A 26,395-nucleotide genomic window follows, 5' to 3' on the forward strand; every position below is an offset into this window, starting at 1 on the left:
CCCGAGGGGAAATGCCCTGGCACCTGGGCAGTGCCAGGGCAGCTGCTGGCACCAGGGAACAGGCAGTGTCCCAAGGCTGCTCTCCTGGGAAGGGCAGAGGTGCTGCTTCCACAACAGCAACCCTGCAGCTCCTCTCCCTGCTCCCACGAGACCAATTCCTGGGCAGAGATTTTTATTATGGCCTGAAAAATCTCACCACAGTAAACTCCTGCAAAATCCAAGCAAATCTGCATCATCTTACCTTTCCTGTTGACTTGCTGTGGTAGCACATCACTCAAAGTTAGAATTTAACAATTTAGGAGCAGAGCAGATGGCTTTTCCTTCATGTTTTTATCCAGAATGTTATCAAAGGCAGACAGATAATAAAATTTCTGGCATCCACTCATGCACTTGAAAATGATAATTTCTTCACAATTTTCACTTATGTCTTCATCTGTTTCCTTGGAAATGGTATATGAAGCCCAGCCATCTAATTTTTCTACTCCTCTCTCTGTGATGAAACACTAAATGTGTCATGTCCAGGAGCTCTCTCAAGATTGATTTAATATCCTCTGATTGCTGCCTGAATTCTGACAGTTGCCTGGGCCTTTAAGAGATGATTAAAGAAACAAAAGACATTAAATCCTGTCAGCTGTCCCAGGCAAATTTCACTACTAGAATTCTTCTTTTAAACTTCACATTTTCTGACTTCACCTTGCACTGGACTCTGTGTAATAAAGACCAACACTTCACCTGAAATTTGGATTTTAAAATATCAATTTGTTTCTGACCCATCCTTTTCTTCTTTTGCTCATTCACCATTTGTGCCTTCTGCACATTCCATCCTGCAGCAGCTCCTCACAACTTTGCTGATCCCACAGGGACACCAGGAATTCTGCCTGTATTTCACTGGCCATTTGCCTTTGCACCAGCAGCCTTGGAGAAGAAATCAGGTTGTGAAATTTCTTCTTGGAGAGCAGAAGCAAATATCCCATCACATCCCAGTGCTGAGAACAGCAGCATTTCAGGCTCTAGCCTTCCATCCACACTATCTGCTCCTATGGTCCCTCTTGCTTCCCCCTCAATTTCACAGCAAAGCCCATATTTTCCTTAATTAAAAGGTAACAGAATGAAGAGAAATGGAGGATGAACAGAAGTACAGGGATATACACCATGATAAAATCAGTGTTTGAAAAGTTTCATCCTAGGAAATTTGATTTCTAATTATCATTCTTATGGAAAACCACAGAATTTCACAGAAATCCTACCAAAATCAATGAGATATTGCATACAAATGTAGGATGAAAAAGTTGGCTGCCTACTACTTCTGCAATTTTACTGTCAGCAGTTTAAACCTTGAAACTACAGATTTCCAACTTCCTAAACACTTCTGATGGATTTTAAATAAATTCAGTATCAGTTTCATGAATTAAGCAATTCAAACACAGTTCTTCCAAGTATTAGAAGCAGGTGAAAGCTGATGCATAGTCTAGAAAGGATGTTTAGAGATCAGTTGTGTGTTTTTGCCCAACTTCAGAGACATTTGAACACAGCAGAGGTGTGCAGGACAAGGAGTTGTTTCCATTCACCTTTGTGAAACAGGCAAACAGTACCAAATTATTCTGTAATGAAAAAAGTGACCCTTTTACACAAGCTTTAAAGCCAATGCTGTTCACATGACACAACCACAGAGATTTTAAGGATACTCAGACCAGCAGGAACTTGCACTTCATTCCAGAGCTGAAAGATAAAAGACAAAGAAGCCTCTGCAAAGCCCATCCCTCACATCCTTCATTCAGATCAACGAACATCTGAGCCAAAGCAGAGATACGTTTGCATTTTCAAATATCCTTTGTGAAGTGACATTTATTAGCAAGTTTGGCACAGAGAAGCCCCACTGGGAGAAGACACTGACAAATCTTGTTTTCTCAGTGTCTCACTAATGACACTGAGTGAATTCCCACTGCTTATATGGAGTCAGGAACAAAATAAGCACTAAACAGAATCATGTAAGTCAATAATACAAATTGGAGATAAGAAAATATCTGATGAAATTATACCTCACAGAGTATGTATTGTAAAGATTATTCCTTCCCTTCTTCCCTCCCCCTTATCTGTAACGTTTTGCATTTTGTAAAGCAGACTTGGCTTAGCTCCTGGTGCTGTACATGTCCACATCTTCTGGGTTGGACTGACCATGGTCTGCAAGTTTTGGATCAGGCTTAAATTTTGATGTCTTCACTGGTCCTGTTAGAGACAGTAAAGAAATATGGTTTAAAATGTATGCTTATACTTGAGCTGTAAGGAAAAAAAAGCTTAGTGATACATTTTGAGAATTTGTGTATTACCAAACACTTAGAAAAAATGAAAACCTGTCTGTTCTAGTTCACAGTGTGTTAAGAACTGACAGAGGAGGAAGAGGGCAGGCTGGAATGCTGGGCACAGCAGTGGATGGAGAGCAGGACCTCTTCTCACTCTCCAACTCCACTTCCTAACCCAAGAGAGGGAGAGAAGAAATTGTGATGCTTTGCCCAACACGTGGAAAGGAAGGGAAAGTTTGAGGCAAGGAAAAAGCTCCCCAGTGTTTCTTGCCCAGGAGCAGAGCTGGATCCCTCCACCAACCCTGCCAGCTCTCCCCTGAAGCTGCTGCCAGATGGCAAGAACCCCAAATGAAGACAAGCACTCTCACCTAGTTTCACTTCTGAGCTTCCAAAAACCACAATCTGAGTTTAGTAAAGCACTGAACCCTCCCACTCACTGAAGGACAGTGCACCTGCTGACATATTTAATGATAGTGCAGTTCCAGAGGGAATTCTAGGGGAAATTAAGGCAGCTTTTCTGGTTCCTGATCTGCTTCTTTTCTAGCTACATCACTTGATCCAACAAAGGGTGTTACGTTCTCCTGACAGCTTTGCCCCACTTGGACTGAGAAAATAAACATCTCTGGCAACACAGATTCATTTAGGGCAGGGATATTTTTGGCTGTATTAGGGACATGAACTAATTCCACCTATGAAAGCAAGGACAGATCTATAAACACAAACCCAATAAAGACAGTTTGGCCTGGAGCAAGTGTAGAAACAGATCAAAGCATTCCACAAAGTAAATCAGAAAAAATTCAGGCGCAAAGCAGAGATGTGAATGCACACTGCAGTGAAAATAAAGGAACAAAAAATACTAAAACCCTCATCCAAGTACATTCTGCTTGCTTTCCAGGAAAAAAAAAATCTCTGGTAACAATTCCTTCCTTCCAAGCGATTTCCTTGTAAAAAATAAAATTTAGAAGTTGCCCTTACAAAAGATTAACAATATTTTAAAACAAATTTAGTAATCCTTTAATAGGTAATTCCACTGTTTTCTCTTAAAAATTGGTCTACCAAAGTTTTGTCTGTTAAACAGGCTGTTATGTGACCTAGGGGATTATCTCAACCACTTAAGATGCACAGGGAACCACTGCAGAAAACTCAGCACAATTAAATCCAATGCTTCATTTCTCAATTACACACTCCTCTTTCATTCCACTATGGATCATCTGTGCACTGTTAGCAGAGGCTAAAAGTAATGAAATCCATTTGAGACTTCAATTTTCTAATAATAATCCAAATTAAAACCTTTTTGTGTGACTTGCATTTGGATTATTCCTTATTTTGGCCTATGAGAGAACCTGGTTTACATTAACATTGGTTCTCTGACATTATTGAGAGAGATCAGCAAATATATAATTCTGTTATTATGACAGAGTCCACAGTGAGAAAATTATCACCTCCCTGAGGCTCTGAAATATGTATTAAATGACAGCATGTAAAATATGCTCTCAAGAATAATATGCACTGACAGCCTGCTCCAGTTTAGAGCAAGAGTAAGTGCAAAATTAAGTCAACTAATTGGATTTGCAAGTTGCCCTGAGATTACACTTGAAATGTTTAATTCACCTGATGAAGGCACTGGATCATTACTCCAACACTCTACTGGAGGAGATTCTGTTCTGTTAAGTGATCTTGACTCAACAGCAGACTCAGGTTTGGTACTAGAAATTCCCTTCTTTTTCTTATCTTCTTGCATAATTGGTTTTGACTCTTGCTGCAGCTGTGAACCAAACATTAATAAAAAGAAAGCACATGGGTATATGCTTCATACATTATTGCAAAAGAAAGCTTTCAAGTCTGGGAGCTTATCTTATGAAATGATTTTCAGATATGACATCATACAATGATATTCAACTAGTCAGCTGCACACAAGGGGCACAGCTGGAAACAGTAAAATTCATGAAACCCCACAGATCAGATAGAATAAATTCATGCAGAAGGGAAATTGTCATGAGTATATACTTAGGGCTGAGGCTGTGGTTTTACCAGAGACCCTTCAAGAACTTCACAAGTTCATTTCCAGGTGAGGAGCCTTTACCCTGACACAAGACTGAAAGAGCCCTGAGTGTTTGCAGAATAGTTACTACCCCTAGTTAGCAGGAGATGGAAAGATAAGTCATGCTTACACTCTAGTAATGAGAAATAATATGTCTTGGGAAGAGGCTTCACTCAGGGGAAAAAATGAAGTTAATAGAAGTGTCTGTACCACATCAATTCTTGTTTTGCTATCAGTTTAATGAAAGAATCTCATTTTCAAAACTCAGAATTCCATTTGTGCTTCTCAGAAGAAATAAAGGGTGAGGACTGCATGCCAATGAGCACTGTAAATTTAAAGCAAAATATTTCTACACATTAATATAACTGAGAAACTGAAATCTTCTTTGAAAAGAGCAATGAAGAAATACTGTGCAAAGCTGTAATTTTACTTGGGAAGTGCTACTTTTATCAAGGTTTTATAAATTTCCACTCGAGGAAAAAAAACCTTTTGGGCTGGATAAAACCCACATTTAGTTCTGGGATTACTAACCCAAATTCCATATGTAATTTACAGAAGGTTCACATTGCCCTCTACTCTCTGCTGGCAAGGCTTCAGCTGTTTAATATGTCCTATTTTGACTGCCTCACTTAAAAAAACCACACACAAAATCCCCTAGAAACAGAAAAAGCAGAGAAACTAGAGGAAATTCTGAGGAGAACAAGAATTATATCAGAGTTAGAAAGCCTGCTCTGTAAGGTTATAGTGGGGAAGAGAATGTCAAAAACCCTGATAACATTTCTGTATGTAGCAGGTCAATATAAAGAGGTTAGTGACCATTTATTCACTATGAGGACAGGACAAGGAGAAGAAATAAATGAGCCATGGACAATTCATATCACAGGGTAAATAAACCAGAATTCCTGCAAGGGTTGTAGAGCATTAAGCCAGTCATACCTACTGAAATCCTGAGTGTCTTTAGTTTAAATTCAAGGGCTGCTTAAGACCAAAGCTTGAATCAAAATGGATCCTTTATGCCAAGATAACAAAGGATCTCTAAAGAGAAAATCATTCTTCTCTTGTCCACCTTGCATGGGACTACTATTGAGAGGGGATCTCAATACCCACTGGTGTGAAAGATGTAAAAACAATTAAACACTGAAGTGACAAAAAGATCAGATTGGGGTTGGTGCTTTGCTTAACACCATCAGTAAACCTTGAACAGCATGAAGACAACAGTCCACAACTTTCTAGGCTCCCTCTCCACGTGGGAGCTGTCATGACTTCCCAAGCCCTACCTTGGTGACAGTCTCCTTGTCTGCCCACAGTGACCTCACAGCCTCATAGGTCTGATGACTTGCACAAAGTAACTTCTTCCCTGTGACCTGTTTTTTAGAAAAACATAATTTAACAACAGTTTTTAAAATACAAAGACAGACTATTCAAATTAAATTAATCATGTTTGCATGAGAACATGCTTGTCTCCATCCTAAGGCATCTACTTTTCAAGATCTAGTGCATATTCCCTTACATCAAGCAAATTGTAAATAATGTTTAAATTTTTTTTAGGAATCCACAGGAACATTTCCATGCTAAACCCACCTACTCCAAATGAAATCAAACCCTGATCAGCAAACAGTGTGCTGGCAAATGTTGGCACAATAGAGGAGCACCAGCTTAAAGGATCCAAACTTGTCCCACTGTGTTGGAAATGACCACAGATAAAATCAGAAACTTACCTTGGCAATGACCACTGACTGAGCTGGGTAACAAACAGAATATCCTACAGTAGTAAGTCCCAAGGGATAAACAATCTTCTTAAATCTAGAACCTGTACAAAGCCAAATATTTTAAATAATTAGACAAAAATGAAATGCAAAAAAAGTAGTTGTATCAATTAAATACAAAGAAAAATAATCCCAAACCAGGTTTTCCAATATTATGAGGAACGAGAAGAAGAATTGTGTCATTAGTGTGTCTAGTCCTGCTCTGTCAGCTCTCAGCCAGCTCCTAACAGCAACCAACAATGTTCATTTCAGGAATTTATTTTAGTCCCACAGGCTTTTGCCCATGTTTTAGAAGAGTACTCTGACCACTAGAACTGTTACAAGCTCCATTCCCCACAGGTCAGCAATGAAAACAAACAAACTTTACCTTTTCTTGCCAGCACCACACCAGCCAGGCCTGACACTGTAATTAGAGCAGCTTTGGGAAGAAATTCTGGGGGGGGGTTGTTCAGGTAAACATAAGCATCTAAGAAATGGGAAAAAAAAGACAAAAAAACCCAGGGCAATTCAGTATTGGTAATTTTTTTTTTATTTCCCACTTAAGAAATAAAGGTGAAAATTTTGATTTCACTGAGAGTTTATACAGATAAAATGAGACAGATATGTGACTTTCCTACCTTTTCCAAACTGAATTGAATCCATTATTCCATTTTTAATAAAGACATAGACATTCTACAAGGAAATAAAAACAAAACCAGAAAGTAAAATCTCTGTAAAAGCAGCTGTTCACATAGATCTCTGCACAATGAGACAAAGAAATACTGTGTTACTTTAAAAAACCCAAACCTTCTAGAAAGGCTGTGCAGAGATCTCCCCTCTTTGTGACAAACAAATAACTTATATTTTTAAAACTTACATTGACAATCAATATAAAAAAAAATCTCTAATGTAAGCTCCCTTTCAAAACTGACATTTCAGGAACTCTAGAGTAGGAAAACACCTGGATGCCAACTATATAGGAAAATTCAATTATAAAATACAATCTTCTCTTCCCTAGAGACTTTCCCGGGAAAACTGAAAGAACAACACCGACTTTGTACCACCAGAGGTCACTGCTACTCAGTGGCAGGAACTCACAATGATTAATGGCATTAAAAAGTTTAGTCCAGATTTATAACAAGAGTATTTCAGTCATGCAGTCACTGACAATATTTTCCCATACCAATGGAATCACAATTTACAGAAAATACATTTTGAAGACATTTTGATTTTTTTTTCCCCAACTATTAGGGTCCACATTTTTTTTGCAAAAGCAAAACACAAGCACAAAATCTCCTGTGAGAGCCAGGGTGAAGCTGCTGCTTCCCAGCAGGTACAAAAGCAGTAACAGGCACCACAGTTCCCTCTCCACCTGGCACAGTAACAGAGCTGGGAGGTGTTCCTGATGGCTCCTGAGGCACAGCCTGCTGCAACAGATAGGGATGCATTCTGTCTGTCTTTTTTGTCAGGAACTGCCCTTTGCAAGCAGCTCCTTCTCCATGGACTGCATCTGGAATTTCAGACTCCAAAACACCCTCAAGTTCTCCCAGCAAGAATTTATCGACGTAACTCCTGCTGTAGAAGAAGGGCACATTTTTCTATCCAAAATTATCTTATGCAAGACAAAGACTGTGGACATCCATAAAATCAAAGGGTTTTGGGACAGCTGCAAAAGGCAGGCCTCAGAGACAGCAGAACTGTGATTAGAGCTAAGCACTAGCTATAAAATAAGTCAGCAGAAAAATTACAGAAAAAGTAGAAACGTAAGGACAAATGGAACAATGGTCTGTGTATTAACACTTAGCTAGAATAACTCCCTAAGCTGCAGAAAAGTATATCTAGTGAGATATTAGGAACTTCTAAGCTTAACAATGGAGCTCCGTGCATTGTGTTTTAAGGCTTACAAACAGGTATGGTATTTGAAATAAGGAAGCATTGTTTAACCCAAGCTATGTGCTTATAGCAATTGGATAAAACTACTGTCAATATGCTTTTGCTTTGTGTGATCGGTCAAAAAACTTATAGAGTAAGCTGTAATATTAAGTTCTTGGTCTGCTGCCTGGGATGTGAGCTGCTGGCATCTTCCCATTGTCATAACCATGTCATGAGACTGATGCTGGAAAATAAAACGGCTCAAGGCACGTTCCTAGCAGTCCCATTCGTGATTTGTACATAGCCCCTGGCTGGTGATAAAGGACCTGCCAGAAAAACCCTCTAGGGGGAAGTAACCTGTTTTCCAGTACTTAGTGCTGAGGGAACTGCGGGGCAGGCTGGGTGCAGCCCTTACCTGGCACCACCCGAAGTAGCGGCCGGTGCTGCTCCGCAGGGCCGTGAGCTGCTGCTGCAGCCGCCCCGGCTGCTCCTCCACGTAGCGGGAGCTCGGCGGCGGCGCGCTGTAAATGGGGAGCTGCAAACAAAGCACGGCTCAGCACAGGGCAGGCTCTGCTCCCAGGGCTGCTGCAGCCCCCGGGGGCTTCCCGAGCCTGCAAACCCCCAGTGCTGCCACTGCAGCGCACAAAGCCGCTCCTGGAATGATGAACTTCCAGGGTTCCACACTGACTGCACTCCAGTGGGACTGCACCCTTCGGAAGTGAAAACTGAAACAATGACATGGGTTCTTAGAAGCACAATTACTCAATATGAAGCAAAGAATAATTAGAAGGTGGATTTATGTATTACTACTGAAAACTGAAACAATGGTATGGGTTCTTAGAAGCACAATTACTCAGTATGAAGCAAAGAATAATTAGAAGGTGGATTTGTGTATTACTAGAAATTGCACATCAGAAAAGGACTCAACACTAAGAGTTCTATTTTCACCTCTTCTGACTTCATTTTTGAAATACTGTAATAATAAAAATGAGATAAAACTTTACTAATTTAGTATTGTAACACTTTGTGTTTTATTTGAGCCATAGTGGGCAGTTATTTATTATCACATATTTGCTATATATTTTAGTTACTGAGTAATATAATTCAATGGACAGAGCTGCTATTCTGCAGGTTTTTCTAGTATTATTTTAAAGACCAAAAAAAGAGGAAGATTCATACCTTATCTGGCTTCACCAGCTGACTTTTTGATTCCTTTTCTGTTGCTGCATATACAGTAATGCAAACAAATGGCAGCCCAGAAGAAACAGCTGCCAGCTTTGCCACCTGGGACAGAGATGAAAAAAGGGAGTCTTAATGCTGAAATTAAAATTTCCCTATGGATTGATCAAATATAGGATTATACAAGTCACTTTTAAAGCCTTTTTTAAGAATTATACCTTTTAGAAATTTCTTCTGACTTATATCAGGATTCTCTCAAATTATAATGGTAAAGAAAGGTTAAAGACCCCTGACAACAGTTTTATGTCTAAAATTCCAGGAAGAACTTTGTGTTCAAAGCCACGCTGATACTTCCATCACCTGTTAGGGTCAATTCAGTTGTAATTTACTCAGCATGCAGGAGCTTCACTTCTGAAGAATTATTAAAGAAAAACTATTTTAAACCTATCATAATTCAGATTGCTTATTTCCATCCAGCATGCTACCAGAACAAGACACCAATTTTCAGTAGACACTAGAAGAAAAATTGATTTTAAAAGCGATAGAGCACTAGAAGTTGTATTGTTCACTTAAAAAAAACCAATATATTTTTTAAAGTCACAATGGATTCTGTTCTCAATGTAAAAGAGAAAGCCATACAGGGAATGATCAAAGTGGTCCAGCTCCTGACTGACAGTAATTGCTTTACTTTTGGGTGCCTGCAGACAAACACATAAATGTTTGAAGATCCAAGGAAATAGCTGTACTGGCTAACATTTACACTGGCAGTTATCCCAAGAGGGTTTCACTCTTTTCTGCTGAAATCACAAAGAACCAGAGTGAAAGAAAAAGCAACATCACCTTGACTACACTAAAGAAGCTTCACTGCATGGAGCTGTTCCTTATCTAATCACGAGGTGATCAGAGAAAAACCTCAATTAGCTGTTTCTTGTATTAATTTACTGAAATTATTTTATTAAAAGTTCCTTATGAGGCATTAAACAACAAAAATCATATATTGTTTAGGTAAAGAAACCGATAAGTATTTTACCTATGAAGACTTCCACAGAAGTTACTGAGAATTAAGAAATGGCAGGATCATATTTTTATATCAAACACCAGGAAAGAAGCACAGAGAAAAACACCTCCAACAGGCTGGAGCTGTGGAACACCCTGGGATTGCAGGTTCAGCCACTGACAACCTGAGGATTTTTTCCCAGAAATAAAAAACACACCAAAGACAAACAGACATGGCAATATTTTTGATGAGAAGCCTGAACAGCAATTATTTACTGAAAAAATGCATTATATGCTCTCTAGCAGAAAATTGTAACAGCTATGCCTCTTAATAGTAGAACTGGAGTAAGACCAGTCAAAATAGAATAATAAATAATTTTGGCTTTAATTCTTTGCATTTCAAACAATCTGCTTCAAAGTATTGGAATCAAAATTATCAAAAATACAGATTCTATTAAAAAAAAGTTAAAAAGCTACATCACTACAAAGAATTCACTATCTTCCACCCAAAAGATGCAAAATACAAAGTAAACCATAATAAAACCATACAGTTAATTTATGCCAATCTCCAAGACATTGTTTCCCACTGAAACTGCAAATTCTGTGTGCTTGCTTCAAGAACTGGAGCAGGAAACTTGCCCTGAAGGCAGGAACTGCCTCAAAACAAATGGAATCAAAGGAGTGGAGTATATGCAAAAATCTGATGCAGGGATTTATATAAAAAATACGGTTTCTGTATCACTAAATAGGAATCTGCTAGCCAGAATAAAATAAGATTAAAATTTAGCAGCTACCTCCTACCATATTTTCCATAAAAAATGTTAAAGAATAAAGAGTCACAGATTTATGACTTTCTCCTACCACTCAGATGTCTTGAGGTGGATCACAAAACTGTCTCACATCCTTTTGGTTCATTTTCCCCAGAAGTTACACGAGACATGGTGATTGTCAGAAGCTTGCAGGCCAAAGCCAGTATCCTAATTCAGGTATGACTTTATAAATCTCTGGTGGCAACCACCAAAACCCCCCCACAAATGGAACAGATCCTTCCACTTCACCTCAACTCCCTGATTCTCCATGGATTTGGTTTTAGTCTTGGTAAGTGACCCACAGAGAATGAAATCTTGAGGAGAACAAAACTCTTTTTAATAATAATTTCATAGTAAGTACTAACGAACACACATAAAATGATGTAATTTCACTAAAGGTACTGAATCATTCAGATTTATGTACCAACCAAACTACTTCAAGATCACCCAGCCAGACAGCAAAGCCAAAGACAGTTTCTTTTGCCTTAACAAACTAAAGCAAAATGCTTTATTTTAATTTCTCTCTGTCCTCATTGACATCATCCTTTCCTTTGCAGATATATACACATTTAAAATGCTTTAAAAAAGTAAATATGAAAATTCATGTGAGAGTAACCTATTCATCAATTTGACTGCCAACACTGGAAAACCTGTCTAAATATTTGTGAGAAAGCTTAGATCTTTACATGCATGTTATTCTGTTTAAAGACACTGTATTATTCCTACAGCTAGCGATATTTTAGATACTTGTAACCCTGTTAGCTCGTAACAGCACGATTTTAACAGCCTTGTTTTAGTGATGTACAGCACCACTAGCACTTTATCATGGTACTACCAAACTATCATCTTGATATTCCTCGAGCTGAAGGTGTTTCGGGGGCTGCGAGTACATGGAGAAGAACCAGAAGAGAAACACCAATTTTATTCCCTTTTGCACAATTTAACCACCTCTCGAACCAGCTCCTTCCCCGTCAAGTCCCTCACCACCAGAGACTCTCACTGCCCCGCTCCTCCACCTGACCCCGGCTTCCGCGGCACCGGGGGCTCCTTCCCGCCGGCACCGGCGGACCCGCGGGCGGGCCGGGCGCTGCCGAGGGGCCGCACGGAGCAGCCCCGGCTGTCCCGAGCCGGCGGCGGAGCGGGAGCGGAGCCTGAGGGGCAGCGGAGCCGCGGGCCGGGGCAGCGCCGGCCTGAGGGCGGGCGGACACTCACCTTGGCCGCCATGTTGGACAGCGCCGCGTACGGCGCGCGGGAAGGGCCGCGCCGGGCGGGGCCGAGGGGCCGGGGCGGGACCGCGCTCAGCCCGGGCGGGATCGCCTCGAAGCGGGCTGGGATGGATTCCTCTCAGCCGGGACAGGCATCCCCCTCAGCCGGCGTCGTCCCAAAGCGGGCAGGGATGAATTCCTCTCAGCCGGCGTCGCCCCAAAGCGGGCAGGGACGGATTCCCCTCAGCCGGCATCGCCCCAAAGCGGGCAGGGACGGATTCCCCTCAGTTGGCATCGCCCCAAAGCGGGCAGGGACGGATTCCTTTCAGCCGGGGAGGGAATCGCCCCAAAGCGGGCAGGGGTGATCCCCCTCAGCCGGCACGGCCCCAAAGCAGGCAGAGATGATTCCCCTCACCCAGGGCGGGCATCGTCCCGAAGTGGGCAGGGATGGATTCCCCTCAGCCGGGGCGGGATCGCCCCCAGCCGAGATCGCCCTCAATCGGGCAGTGATCGTCTCAGCCGACATCGCCCTAAGGTGGGCAGGGATGCCCCTCAGCCGGGGCAGGAATCGCGCCCCGACCGGGCGGCATCGCCCTCAGCCGGGATCCCCCTCAGACCGACCGCCATGCCCCTCAGCCCGCATCGCCCTCAGCCGGGATCCCCCTCAGACCGACCGCCATGCCCCTCAGCCCGCATCGCCCTCAGCCGGGATCTCAGAACACACAAAATCCCCCATAAACACACAATCTAAGTGCAGATAATCCGTTTATTGAAGTCCAAATTTACAACGGAAGTTTACAACTTTTTCTTTTTTGTTTTCCCCAAAACAAAAGTTTTGTTTGAGTTTAGGAAGAATAAATGTTTGTTTTTGTTTTTGTTTTTTTTTTAATAATGTACAGACTATATCTCTTAAATAAGTTAATATCTTTGAAAAAAGAGCAATATGTTCCTTTTTTTAATGTTGCAGTGCAACTTACAACTTACACGTCTGTGCAATGTACCATGAGGTATATGCCCAGTGAGCAACACACAGTGAAGTTTTCCATTCATAAATTTTCATTGTAGACACACAAAAAGTTAACAAGTTATTAATCTGTGATAGAAAACGCAGCCGGTTACAGTAATTCACACAGAACTCATCTGGAAAGAGGGAAAAAAGAAACCTAATGTTCACTGCCTATAGAAACTATTGGATTATCTCTCAACATAGACAAGTATAAAATTAAAAATACTGTTGTGAAACTGAAGAAATACTGTGTTATCCAGGGGTTGAAACCTCGTTTGACCTGTATTAGTCTAGAACCATTGGTTTTCTCTCTGTAGCATCCACGAGCTGAGGGATTTACTGCGGTACCGATGGAGCATCTGCTCGTCAAAGCATTAAGCACGATGGGCACTATAGAAAAGTTGCAGAATGCTCAAAAACGTACAACTCCAGCATTTCCCTGGCAAGGACAGGTGGTTTTCCATTGCCTCTCAGTTCATCTCCCAGCTGATTAGAAAAACAAGGCTGAAACATGGAAGATTACTCGTGTTTGAAGCTTGACACTTCAAACTTCTCAAGATGGCTCTAAAATACTTATTTTTCTTAATGACAGAAAACATATTTATTTAAGAAAGAATCATCCACAATATAACTTTGTGATAAATAACAGTTCTGCCTCTAATACATATATACATACTGCTTGTAAACAAAAATGCCCACAGGTCATGGAGTCTCCATGATTTTTTTTTACAAGGCGCTATAGATTTTTATTTTTATTTTTTTGTTATTGAAAACAGTCCTAGTGAAAGTTTGGTTCATAACCTCCTATTGCTACAGAAACAGTAAGAATGTTTATATTTACAAAGAAACAAAGACCATGGAGACCCCATAGCGTTATTTGCCAAAGATTTGGAGTTGGTGGGGTTTGCAAAATACACGTTGTCAGCACGTTGGACAGGTTGAACACCAGCAGTACGATACTCCAGTGCTTTGGTATTTCAACCCCTGAATATACAAAGACATTACTACAGCCTACTTCACAGTTTAATGCAAGTAAAGTGCAAGCCATAGTACAAGGGTGTCATACATTTCCATACATGTAAGCGTTATCTAAAAAAGGCTCTGTACAAGGTTTATTAGCTATTTAGTAACCTAGATGGAAGTCACCTATGGCCCAGCAATTAATGGTCTTACAAGGATATTGTCTTTGTAATACAGTATGTGTCAAATGTAAAACGTTTATTAATACTAGTGCATTTCTCTTACATCCTAACCTGTTTTCTCGTCAGATTTTTAAGCTGAAATCCTTGTTTCTCAGTAAAACAGAAGTCTTAACTGGTAACAGGGTCTTACTGGTATTTTGGCCAGCCAACACAGTTTGTTAAGACGTATTTGTTTTGTGGTTGCTAGTGAAAAAATGCAATAGTTAATATGTATATGTGACATCCTTAGTTAATCTGCAGCATTCGGACAGACACATTTACTGTTAGTAAAAAGATCTGTATTGATACCCTCACCAACGCCTGAGGATGAACAATATTCTAGAAATGTGAGGACAGAAGCTACAGGGCTTAGCTGGTCAAAGAGCAGGTTGTTGACGTATTTGATCATTTTTACAACATTGCTTTCTTTCAAATACTGCTCATACAGTGGCATTAATGCTTAAAGTCCCTAACTGTCACTTCTAACACATGTATGTTCTTGATAAAAATAAAGATATATCTGTCTGGCCTGCATTAAGAGTGAATATGGTTCTTTTCCTGAAGGCAGTTTCTGTCTGAATTATTTAAATCTCTTTATTAAAAGGAGGTCCCAGTAGTATATCACCTATCTTCAAACCTGATAAAAACTTAATATTATTTATAAACCTCCTTCTGGATGTGCAAGAGTGGCATAACCCGTAAAATATAGAAAATAAGTTTTAAAAAATGCTTCTTTTTCTATTAGTTATATCCAGAGTGGAGAGTTCCCTGCCCACATGTTAGAGAGTGGAACTGATCAGAAACATTACATTTGACTTGTGTGTAGTGGGAGCAAAGAAAATAAATATAAACATCAAGTAAGGAAATACAACTTACTAGTTTTGGTTTAAATAGCCATAAAATTTCCATACCTCAGCTGATAGGGCTCAGATGTGATTTTCAGAAGGGATTTTCAGATCTGTGCCCACTTAACACCCATCAAGAGCCTCAGCCACACAGTGTGAATTCATCTGAGAGAGGAGATGGGGGACCTTTCCCTACAGCATCCTGCCTGGGAAACCTACCCTGAGCCTCAGCTTTAGGGAGGGAAACATTCTGGAAGAACAAGAGCTTTTTCATACTGAATATAAACAAATAGCTAATATTGCTTCTCCAGTCTGCCCTGTTGTTACCCATTTTTTGTCCTAGTGGCAAATAAACACCATTTGGCAGCAGGGAAGGTGGTGTGCCGTGGCCTAAGGCATGTGGTACATGGAAAATCTGCCATGGAAAACCTGTGCCCTTCTGGCTGCCCTAAAGCATCATTTCCCTACTGTGAAAGCTGAGGAGAGAATGAAATCCTCTATGAGACCCAGCCAGCACTTATTTCTCTACCATTAAATGTGGGGAACCCGGGTATGCCCTGAATGGGGGTCAGGCTGAGCCCAGCAATGCAGACAGGCCTGTGCTCTCTTCCTTAAGGAATGTCCCTAGGACTGGCTCAGAACCTCTGCAGAGACACAGGACTTGCTTTACTGACAAACCGAGTGTTTAAACTATAATTCAATTGCCTGGTGGTATCTCTAGCTCAGGGACAGGCATTGCAGAGGGGGCTGGGTTTGCTGTGCTCATCGTGCCTTAGCCAAGGGTTGTTTTACACAAACCATCTTTGAGGAACTTTGTTCCCCACTGCATGAAGGGTTTGTACAAACTGTTGGTCAATTATCACAAAATAGCTCTGCTGGCAGAGCTCTCTCTCTCTCCTCAAGGATCAGCAGCCCCCAGCTATATCACCTTGGTCATAAATACTGCTATTTTTGGCAGAAAGAATGCTTTTGTCACTTTGGAAGACAGGAAGACCACATGAGTAAAGAATATGGCAAATAACGTTTGTGATAATCTTGGCCTGATTTGCATTACTTGAGACAAAGATAGGAATGTTCTTTGTTCTCCTCAGATTTGTGTTGAGTTAAACATCTTCTACCAGATTCTTCATTTTTCTCCCAGAGGTCCTATTAACATTTAAAGTGAAATCTCCTAAAGGTCAGCAGCAGAATTGTGCCATTTTTGAGGAGGCTGAGTCCTTCCCAGAGCCACTGTAAAGTAACTCCTCCAAAGGTACCTGTTCTGTCCTTCACAGGACCTTGGAGAACGAGGGAGAGAAGGTTTAACTGGCCACGTACAATTCTCTGCAACACTCATTTATTTTTCCTTGGAAAAAGCCAGCAGAGCACCACATTCCCAGCTCCAAAGGCAGCAGCCAGAGCTGAAGGTACTGATAACAACCCCCTCCTACTCCTCTGATTTTTGTTCATGTCAATTAGAGCAAGCTCAGGGTAGTTTTCACTTAAAGTAATGAAACCAAGAAAAATGTCTTGGTTCTCTCAGGAAGTGATGCCGAGAGAGCTATTAAAACACTTTCTAAGATCTGACATGTCACTGAATACAGAACAGTATTAAAAAAGGAGGGGAATCAGTAGCTCAGGGGGAGCATTAAATCAGTTGTAATGAAAAATAGCCAGTAACAAAAAGACTCAGCTTGTGGAGTGTCAGAGAAAGCGTATGGGCTGAGACATTTTACCTGAAGGAATTCTGAATGAAGACACTAACTTTAATAAGATCCACTTAAATAAAGCACATCCAAACAACATTTCCATGTTGTTGTATATGTTAAAAACCAAGTTTTACCTGAGAATTCAGGCAGGAAAACTAGTAAATTAATAAATCTATTGTACAGCTGCTATTTATTTCCCGTGATGAATTCAACAGCCAAGCCTTGTTCTTTTCTTATTTAAAATATGGCATCAAAATGACCACAAGAATTCCAGCTGCTTTGTACTGTGTGTTTAAGTACCTGTTGGTCCAGGAGAATTGGATGTACTTTAATACATAAGCAGGATTCGGTGCATGAATTTTTAAATACATTATCTGTATTGCACTTTGCATTCCAGTGAGTTCAAAGGTGGTGAAAATCCAAATAATTGTGCAGTGGTGACTGTGCACATTCCTCTCTGCAGTCCACTGAGATTGGTACTGACATCCAGAAGGAAGAAACCGTGGCTGGGAGGGAAGGGCTGCAGGGTGGGGTTGAGTAAATGTGCCAGGAGAAAGATAAGTTCTTGTGAAATGGCTTCCAAATGCCAGCTGACATTTGTGAAAGAATAAAGTCTTTGTATTGCTTAATTTAGCAATTAGATTTTGCTTGCTCTAAGGCACAAGCAATGCCAGACAAATGGTTCAGACTTTTCTCCCAGTTAATCTTAAGCCCATTAGAGGGAATTTCTCCAGTGTATCTCAGCTCATTTCATCTCATGAATCTCCTGGACAATTTATTTGGCCTATTCAGTGCAAATCACATTTGCTGAGAGCTGCTCTGCAAGAGCAGGATGCAGACTCACAATTCCGAGAATTTCAGAAAAGATGATCTCATGACACTGAAAGATTTTTAAAGATAAGCTGAGCAAAAGTATGAACTGTCTACTATTTATCTCATCTATTCATATTACAGAAATTGTGTTTAAACTTAAAACAGAGATCATCTGTTTTCCCTACTACTTGTGTCATTTCTGAGATATCTGTCTTCCCAATTATGTTTCTCATTTTCAGCTGTATCTCTAAGTAGTACTTTCTGTTTACTTGTGACTTCACTGAATATGCTCAGTTATGTCTTGAGTGATGAAGCAGTGGCATTTGAAATCCTTTTGGAAAGTTATTTGGAAATAATTTAGATATTTTCATTACGAAAGCACAAATCATCTTTTGGGTTTGAAACAATAGGCATATTTACATTTCTTTAGGAATTTAGTTCAATCTATGTAACTATTTCTGTGACCATCCATCACTGCTTGCATGTATAATATGAATTAATTTCTAAATGGATTTAATTTCTATAATTTATGCTGTTGCTCACTGGAAATGAAGGAATGAAATTAAGACTGGAAAGAAGGGAGAAGGCAAAGGAAAGGTGTTTTTAATTTTGTCTTTGTTTCTCACTATGTAATTGTATTTTAAATTGTTAATAAATGAATTTTCCCCAAGTCAGGTTCGTTTTGCCTACAATAACCATTAGCAGGTGATCTCCCTGTCTTTGTCTCGACTCAGGAGCTTTCCCATGGCATTTTTCCCCTCCTGTCCAGCCAAGGCAGCCCCCCTCAGCTGCTCTGTGGAGACAGAACTAAACACCCAGCACACCTTCACCTGCTCTGGCTTTGGGAATAATGAAATCTCTTCCTGGACACTAGGACCTCACTGAGATGACATTTTTTCCTCTATTATACTGAACTGCATTAGTTTTACAGTCGTTGATGGATGAGAGACAATCAGGTTTATCTGAAAAAATGATCAGTGAATTTGTTTCAGTGAAATGACATCAGCTGTATTCACATCCCCTTCCTTCTGCCTTTTAGAACCATTCTAGCAAGCAGAGTCAAAGCAAACCATGAATGGCTTTGAAATCTATGTTCAGTAGCATTCAGAGCAATCTTTTTTCCCCCCAAGAATACAAGTGTTTTCCCCAAAATCTGATTCTTACCAACCATTCTCAGCCAAGCAAGGAAGTGAAATCCACTGTGTGACTTGTGTGTCTTCCCAAACCAATCAATACCGATTGGTTTTTGAACGATGTTTTGAATAACTTCACCCACTTGCAAATGTACTGCTAGCAGTTAAAAATTATTGCCAGACATTACATAATTTTGAATTATTAACTCAGCTATAGATGTCAGTGTATCACAGAATGTAATTGATTAGTTCAGGAGGTTTTTTAAGCTTCATTCTCATGCTTGTTTTTAAATTTTGTGACTCACAGTCATGTGTCACTTAAATTCACAGTGAAGAAACGATGAAAACCTGCAGTATGTACCTTACTCAGTGCAGATTTTTTTTCTTTCACCATGAAAAACTTCAAATCCTATTAAAACCAGTTGAAGTTGCAGCATTAGTGAACAACCAATATTGTTCTACTCATATCTTACCTCTGTGCCAAACCTGCTTGCTCGTGTTCCTTTGTTTAAAGGCAGGCACAGCACGTTACAAACACAGTATTTAAATGGCATGTACAGAGTGCCCATAGGGCCAGACTGGGATCTATTTCTTAGATGTACAGTGTACATTTTAAGGCACACTATAGGGATTGAGTTTACATTTTGATAACTCTGTCCTTTTATTTGCAAAGATGGTCACTACCTGGAAATGTTGCAAAAATAAATGTTCATCTCTAACAGTGGCCAATGTATTCATGTCTTCATTTTTATATTTTTTTCTCAAGAAAAAATGTGTGAAAATGTGAACTTTAGGGAATTTTAAAAGGAAATGTCAACTACCATGTTACATTTTATATACATAGATATGTATTTATATATATCTAAATATATAAAATGATTGCAGGAGCTCATACTATAAGCTGAGTTTTAGTACAGTACTTTAAATATACTGGTATTTATTTTCAGTTACACTTCTGCACCACTTCTTCCTAATGCAGAGCTTGATACGGACATTGGTTGATAATAGCAAACAAAAAAATTCATAAAGAATATTATTGTCTTATCATGCAATGTAGTAGGCATCCTGTGGCACTATTCTCTTACCCAAGTATTTACAGTACTGCTGAGTACCTCAGTGATAAATTCACCAGGGTTTGTCTGACTGCATGTGTCAGGCACCCAGCAGTGACCCAGCTGAGCTCCTGTCACACGTGGGTCTCGATGAAGGAGTGTGTGTGTGTCAGCATTGGGGCTGAGCTTGCCAGTTCAGAGGCTCCATTTTGAGACTTCCCAGCAGCACTGTACTCACAAATGTCCAGGAAAAACTCATAGTTCTTTAATTTCCAATCTTTGAACTTCTTGGATGTTAAGTTGGGATCATCCAGAAGGCTGTTGATAACTGTGAGGTCCCCTTCCTTTGCCTGGCAAATTCCAGAAAGACAGAGGACAGGTCAAAATGAAATTCTGTATTTCAGCACTTTATTTCTTCTTTAATGCCAAGTGCCAGGAAAATTACTATGGAAACTTTAATATTTACCTAAATTCAGGAACTATTACAACATAAACTTTTTGACACCTCAGTCTGTGCCACATGCTACAATTTGCCCTCACGGAGTGCCAAATAATCCTTTTCTTTCCTTAAGATGGAACATATTTGCTTTAAAGGATTTTTAGTATCTTTGAAACTTCATTTTAAAGCTACAAAAAAAGCATTAATAGTAGAAACATAAAGAGATTAAGGACAAGGGAGAATGGCTTCATACTGCCAGAGGGCAGGGTTAGCTGGGATATTGGAAGGAATTCCTGGTTGTGAGGGTGGGGAGGCCCAGAGCACTGTGGCTGCCCCTGGATCCCTGGAAGTGTCCAAGGCCAGGTTGGACAGGGCTTGGAGCATCCTGGGATAGTGAAAGTTGTCCCTGCCATGGCAGGGGTGGCACTGGATGAGCTTTAAGGTCCCTTCTACCCACCAGCATTTTGTGATGCACAATTAGAGTTTTCCTACTTTATATTTTTGCACACAAAATCGGGGATAAAGCCTTACTTTTAAAGTGCTCTTGAGGACTCGGATGTGGTGCAGCTTCTCGTTGATCACTGGGTCGTTGCATCGCTTCACGAAGGACTTGCGGAACTCCTGCTTGGTGGAGGGACGCTGCTCTCCGAAAGCTGACAGGCTGGCTTCTTCCAGAGTTCTGTAGAGCTCTTGCAGACCGTCTGTGATTTCTTCAATTTCTTTTACGTTTTCTGAAAGGAAAGAAAGAACCCTAACAACAAACCTGATCATTCAGATGAAGTCTCTAAAATCAGCGCAACTTCAGTACTACATTAACCTATTACTCAGTTCTGCAGTGTTGGTTTTGATGAGACAAGAACATCATCCCAAAGCTCCATTTTTAGCGCTACATCCTGGCATTTCAAGTACAAACTCCTGCGTTTGCCAACATCCAGCAGTTCAACCACAAAATTCTTGCTGAGACCAGTGGCAATACTGCTCTGGATTTTGATGGCAGCAAAGTGGAGCAGAAATCTGCCAGAGCTTACCTTCTGCACAGAAACTATTGTGCCTTCTAAGAGGAACACTCTCATCCGGACTGTCGTCGGTCCCCTCAATGGACTTCACGCGTCCCTTCCCGCGCACGTCTCTGTTTCGGGGAAGGCTTTGGCTGCGCGGTTTCTGGGGCCGCCCGTGGGAGCCGTGTCCCCTTGGACATTCCACCAGAGGAAAAGGCCCATCCTGCTCAAAATTGTGGCGCCTCTGGACGGGCAGCGTGGCTTGTCTCCGTCTGTCCGGTGACATTCCGGGCCGGCCGCTCGCGTACTCCGCCTCCGGAGGGACGGTCTGGAGGAAGTGGAGCCCTGAGCTGGTTAAGGGGGTCTCTATCAGGTCCTGCCACGAGCGCCGTTCTCGGTAGGGAGGTCTGCACCCCGAGGAGTGCGTGCTGCCCGCCGCGTCCTGCCGCGAGTCCTCGGCAGAAGAGTGGGAATACGTGGATTCGCTGGAAAAGTGTCGGCCTTGTTTGGCTTCGGGGAATGGGCTTGAAGAATTCACCTGGAAAGACACGAAAACATCTGCCCATGAGATGATGTTTTGGACAGACCCAAGGAAATGACTGCAGTGTAAAACACTCTACGATACTATCAATCAGATGGACTCATGGGTTGGATTTGTCATAACATGAACCACTGTAAACAGAAGAGAATTAGCAGTGACAACTTTTATACAAGTGCTCTTTTAACCACTCCCTATTCTTGTTTTGCACATTCTCTGCCCACAAGCAACTCCTGATGGAAAGAAAAGTGTAACACTGGTGCAGGTGTCCTGAAGACCTGTCCAGCTTACACTCAGTGCAGCTGAGGACAGTGGAAGTCTCCAAAAGAAAGCATAATCGGATATCCTTTCATTTTTTTTAGGGGCCAAACAGAAAAAAACCAAAACACAAACCCAAACAACAAAACTTCAGCACCCAGGAAGATTTTTGGCTGGTGGACCGTTGAACTTGTGAAACTATTTGAATGAATTCTCTGGGTCTGTGTATAAATTTAATTCAAAACAAAAAGAAAGGCAAAAATGTGGAAAAACAGAAAGGGAGGGGCTTAACCTGTATCCCAGTTGATAAAACAGCATCACATGGGTGAAAATCAGTCTGAGCTTCACCCATGTGATGCTGTTGTCTCAGTCACTCTTTCTTTGGTTCTGGCTGTGTGAGGATCATGTCATTCACGCTGAAGAAAAATCTGAAAGAAAAATAGAGAACAGTCCTATCTGTGCTTGGAATCATAGAATAATTATCATAATTGCCTGTGTTTTGTCTAATAGAAATGTTCTATTTGCAATACTGTCATTACCATGGTATTGTACAAAAAAACCCCTTTCCTAGAAAGATTTGTTCTTCAAAAAAGAACTAAAACATGATTACTGGGTGAATGTGAGCTGATCTTAATCTCTAGCATCCAGTATCCAATATTCATAATTGAAAACTGGTCTGAATTAATACAAACTATCCCATCCATCACATTTTTTTCATATTCTGCGGTGAAGGTAAAATTTGAATATTCTATTCCTGTTATGATGTGTAGTTTCACCAATCCTACAAAAAAAGGTCATATTTCCAGTCTGCTGACAGGTCTGTGTCAGGAGACATTTACCTCTCCTTCCTTCCTAACTGATTTGCTATGGAAAGATCCAGCTCTTGGCTCATGAGGAGCAGCAGTAATTTCATTTTTACAATCACACCCGGCTTTGTGCCGCCGCCTTTATGTTGTTTAAATATCCCGGGACAAGGGAGGTGCAAGCCAAGGCCCGGAGGTGTCTGTGGTGACCCGGGGCAGTGCAGAGCGTGTGACTCACTGAGGGGGTGCGGTGGTAGGTGTCACACAGCGTGGAGGAGCCCTCCTGCTTCAGCGTCAGCGAGCCGTCCATGTCGTCCTGATCGCTCTCGCTCCAGTAATCTGCTGACAAAGCATGCCACGTCTCACTCGGTGCTTTTCCACCAGAAAGCAGATCCCACATTTCAGCAACATCCTTCCAGGGCAAGGTGGACATTCCCCAGTCACCTGCAGTCCCCAGTCCCCCAGTCACCTGGTGGGAAGGTCTGGCCCCTCAAACAGGGGGTGCAGGAAGCTCTGAATGCTCTGGGGAAGGGTTGCAGCAGGCAGCTCGGGCACCTGACTGCCACTGCACATAAAAACCAACTTCTGCTCACAGACTTTCACACAGAAACCTCATTCCAGCCACTGCAGTACAGCCAGGCCTGAATACTTAATTTAATTGGGCATAACAGGTTCTGCTCTGGGTGATGGGGAGAGGACAAGGCTGGCACCTGCTCAGGAGGTGCAAACAAATATTGCTGAAACACACATTGCCCCAAGTCTGCGATGGTTTTAGGGGGATGAACATCCCTGAGGGCTGGGATCTGGGAGATCACACCTCACCCTGAACCCCGCATTCTCTTTATCACTAATTTTAAGTATTTCTTAAAATTACTGCTCAGCATTTTATTTTCTTTGGTGGTAGCACCAATAAATGTAGTTCTTTGAGGAAATGTATTCTTATCAAAATAGATATTTGGAAAGATATGGCCATATGTCAATAAAGAAGTCAGTTATGACCCCTCCAACTTTACTGAAATACTGGACAGATTTGTACTGTGTGCTCTCTTCTCCTAATTATAATCACTGAGGCATTACCTTCATCTGGGTGAATATCCTTGTCATCAGGTGTGTAACCAATTGCTGCGAGACCCAAACGGTTCATCCATCTAACAGAACGATAAAAATGAGGAAGAGAGGTGTTTAAAAGGAACATCTCATATAAATCTGAAGGCATCCACATCCCTAACATCTGGAAAAGTCAGACACAACACCTAAACAAAGAGGCTGTTAGACCCACAATTCAGATATATTGGGTGGTTAACTGGGAGTGAAGGATTTATCACATTTATTCTGATTGCTATTTATTTCAAGAACTTGCCTGAATTGCTGAAATACTAGAAAATAAAATAGAATTATGATAATTATTGTCTGAAAACCTGTGTTGGGAAATGAGTTGTATTAAACTCGTATCCTCAGAAAGCTAAAACAGCCTGTGGCAGTTTGGTTATTTGCTAGTCTGGATTCACAATGCTGGTGATATAAACACTTCGTGTTGTTGAGCTGTTATATCAACATTATTTTCCCTTAATTTGTTTAATTAGACTTTTGGGTTTCTAAAGTCTTGGTAAATCGCAAGTGCTTCAATATTTGCATTTCGCATTGGATGTGCTGGTTTCTTTCTTTGTCCTCAAATTATTTAGTTTGATAGGAAATAAGATTCTTTACTTCCTTATGGAAATATTATAGTTAATCTTGGGGAAAACACCTTTTAAGCTTTCTTTATGTAAGATTACTGGATGTTTACACAATATATAATTGAAAAACTAGGGAAAAAAGGAAATGAACACACAGAAGGAAAAGTCACTTCTTAATGTTCAGCAAATGGAAAATCAAGAATTATCTTATTTACATCAACAAGGAGATATAACCAAAGAAAAAAGCCCTAATAGTGACATCTATAATGCCTGGGATGTTTTGAACCATTCCCTTCCTCAGTGACTAAATTCTTAATTATCTAATTAATTTCCCAGAAAATTGATGTGAGAGTTTATCTAGAAGCAGCTCTTTTTTCTTTTTGAACATTTGCAACATCAAATTTGTTAATAATTATCTTCTTGGTTAATGAATATTATAATGACAAAGCCATCTTTCACAGGCCTCAAGTCAGACATTAGTGAACAGTACATGCAATATCAAAAGCACGAGTTGTTTTGCAGATTGAAACAAGAAAACTCTTCAGTGTCATTCTTTCCCACTTGTACTAGAGAAGAAAAAAAGCTTTTAAGGACGTGTGTGACTGTTATTGTCCAGGAGAGTGGTGTGTGGGAGATGGGAGGCACAGCAAGGAGGCAGAAAATGAAGGAAGAGTGAACTCTCCACTAAAAATAGCCCGGAGTTCAGCACGTATCGATCCCTGCTCCCAGCAATGATCCCGTCTCTGATATTGATACAGCACTGACTCACTGCCTGCCTGCACCTCATGGCTTCCCTAACAGCCAAAGGGGACAGCACCGTTCCCTTCTTACAGGGAATTCTGACAGGGTTTCATTTACTTGCAAAACTATGGAAATAAAGAACTGCACAATCATATTGCTTTGCCTCTCAGTATTAAGGCAGAAGTCAGCAAATTGGAGATGAAAATGGAAACGATGATTAGTTTTCCCAAACACCAACTGCAGGCTTAGCACTGCTTACAGCCGTTGTTTGCATCAGCACATCAATAACTCATCTTTATCATGAGGGAAGTATATTTAAAATGGATTAACAGATTTACAGAAGAGCTTTTGCACAGTGCTCTCCAGCATCATTTCCCTCAGCACTGCCTGGCGTTTGCTTCCCTTGCAGGGCAGATCCTTCGCTGCAGGAATGGCACTGACATCACTCCCTGCTCGTTAGCAGGCATTTCCATTCACCAGTTTTTCATCAGTTGTTCCCAAATTTCTGAACTCATTAGCACTGCAGCAAAATAGTTTTAGTCATACTTTGCCATATGCCTTTGGCAATTAAGCAGGATGGCTCAGTGCCTTCAACTGAGGTTCTGCTTAAGCACCAATGATAAATTAGGACTAATTACAATTTTCCAAGTTAAAACAGACTCAGCCATTTGTGTGGTCAGTGCATGGAAATTTATACTGTCTTAAATTTCTTGCAAAATTTCTTTTGTTGCTCATTGTTCATTTGAGGGTGTCAGATCTTGGAAGCAAATACAGACACCAGTTGAAGTTTTAGGATTAAGCTCCCAGAGCCAGGGATGCTCTGAGGATACCCAGAGTATCAGCTTTATGCATGTGGCCTCAATGGCCAGATCTGGAATTAGCTGAAGTTAATCTTCCTTCTCTAAGGCTGCTCAGGCTTTTCTCTTCCAAAGGCCAAGATCATCCCCAGCTAGAGTTACAAGGACTTTCTTACCTCATTTACCACAATTCAGAGTCAGCTCTTGGTCAAGGCAACATAAAGGGTTATCTGATGACATTCAGTGGCTTATCATGACAAAATCTCTTCAGATAAAAGAA

The 26,395-nt window shown here is 40.9% G+C and overlaps 2 protein-coding genes across 3 annotated transcripts in view; both read right to left on the bottom strand.

Moving 5' to 3' along the window:
• Positions 1–1,827: 1,827 nt before the first annotated feature.
• On the bottom strand, positions 1,828–12,206 carry APOOL (apolipoprotein O like). The gene is made up of 9 exons (XM_039722583.1): positions 12,155–12,206; positions 9,138–9,242; positions 8,374–8,493; positions 6,725–6,779; positions 6,475–6,573; positions 6,060–6,151; positions 5,619–5,705; positions 3,912–4,065; positions 1,828–2,226 (listed from the first exon to the last, which is right to left on the bottom strand). The coding sequence occupies exons 1-9, from the start codon at positions 12,164–12,166 to the stop codon at positions 2,129–2,131; spliced, it is 822 nt and encodes a 273-aa protein (XP_039578517.1). The 5' UTR covers positions 12,167–12,206; the 3' UTR covers positions 1,828–2,128.
• A 6,589-nt stretch (positions 12,207–18,795) lies between these two features.
• Positions 18,796–26,395, bottom strand: part of LOC120508760 (connector enhancer of kinase suppressor of ras 2-like) — a 164,809-nt gene continuing 157,209 nt past the window's right edge. Inside the window, exons 21-25 of one of the 2 annotated variants that reach the window (XM_039722659.1) lie at positions 23,979–24,049; positions 23,140–23,240; positions 21,333–21,840; positions 20,836–21,035; positions 18,796–20,215 (exon numbers count right to left, since the gene is read on the bottom strand). In XM_039722659.1, the coding sequence (XP_039578593.1) occupies positions 20,000–20,215; positions 20,836–21,035; positions 21,333–21,840; positions 23,140–23,240; positions 23,979–24,049 (1,096 nt within the window). In that variant the 3' untranslated portion in view covers positions 18,796–19,999. Of the gene's footprint in view, positions 20,216–20,835; positions 21,036–21,332; positions 21,841–23,139; positions 23,244–23,978; positions 24,050–26,395 lie in introns of both variants that reach the window. The other variant, XM_039722658.1, reaches the window with a different exon arrangement.

The sequence above is a fragment of the Passer montanus genome, unplaced genomic scaffold (assembly GCF_014805655.1).
Source record: "Passer montanus isolate IOZ18808 unplaced genomic scaffold, ASM1480565v1 scaffold49, whole genome shotgun sequence".
Classification (NCBI taxonomy): Eukaryota; Metazoa; Chordata; class Aves; order Passeriformes; family Passeridae; genus Passer; species Passer montanus.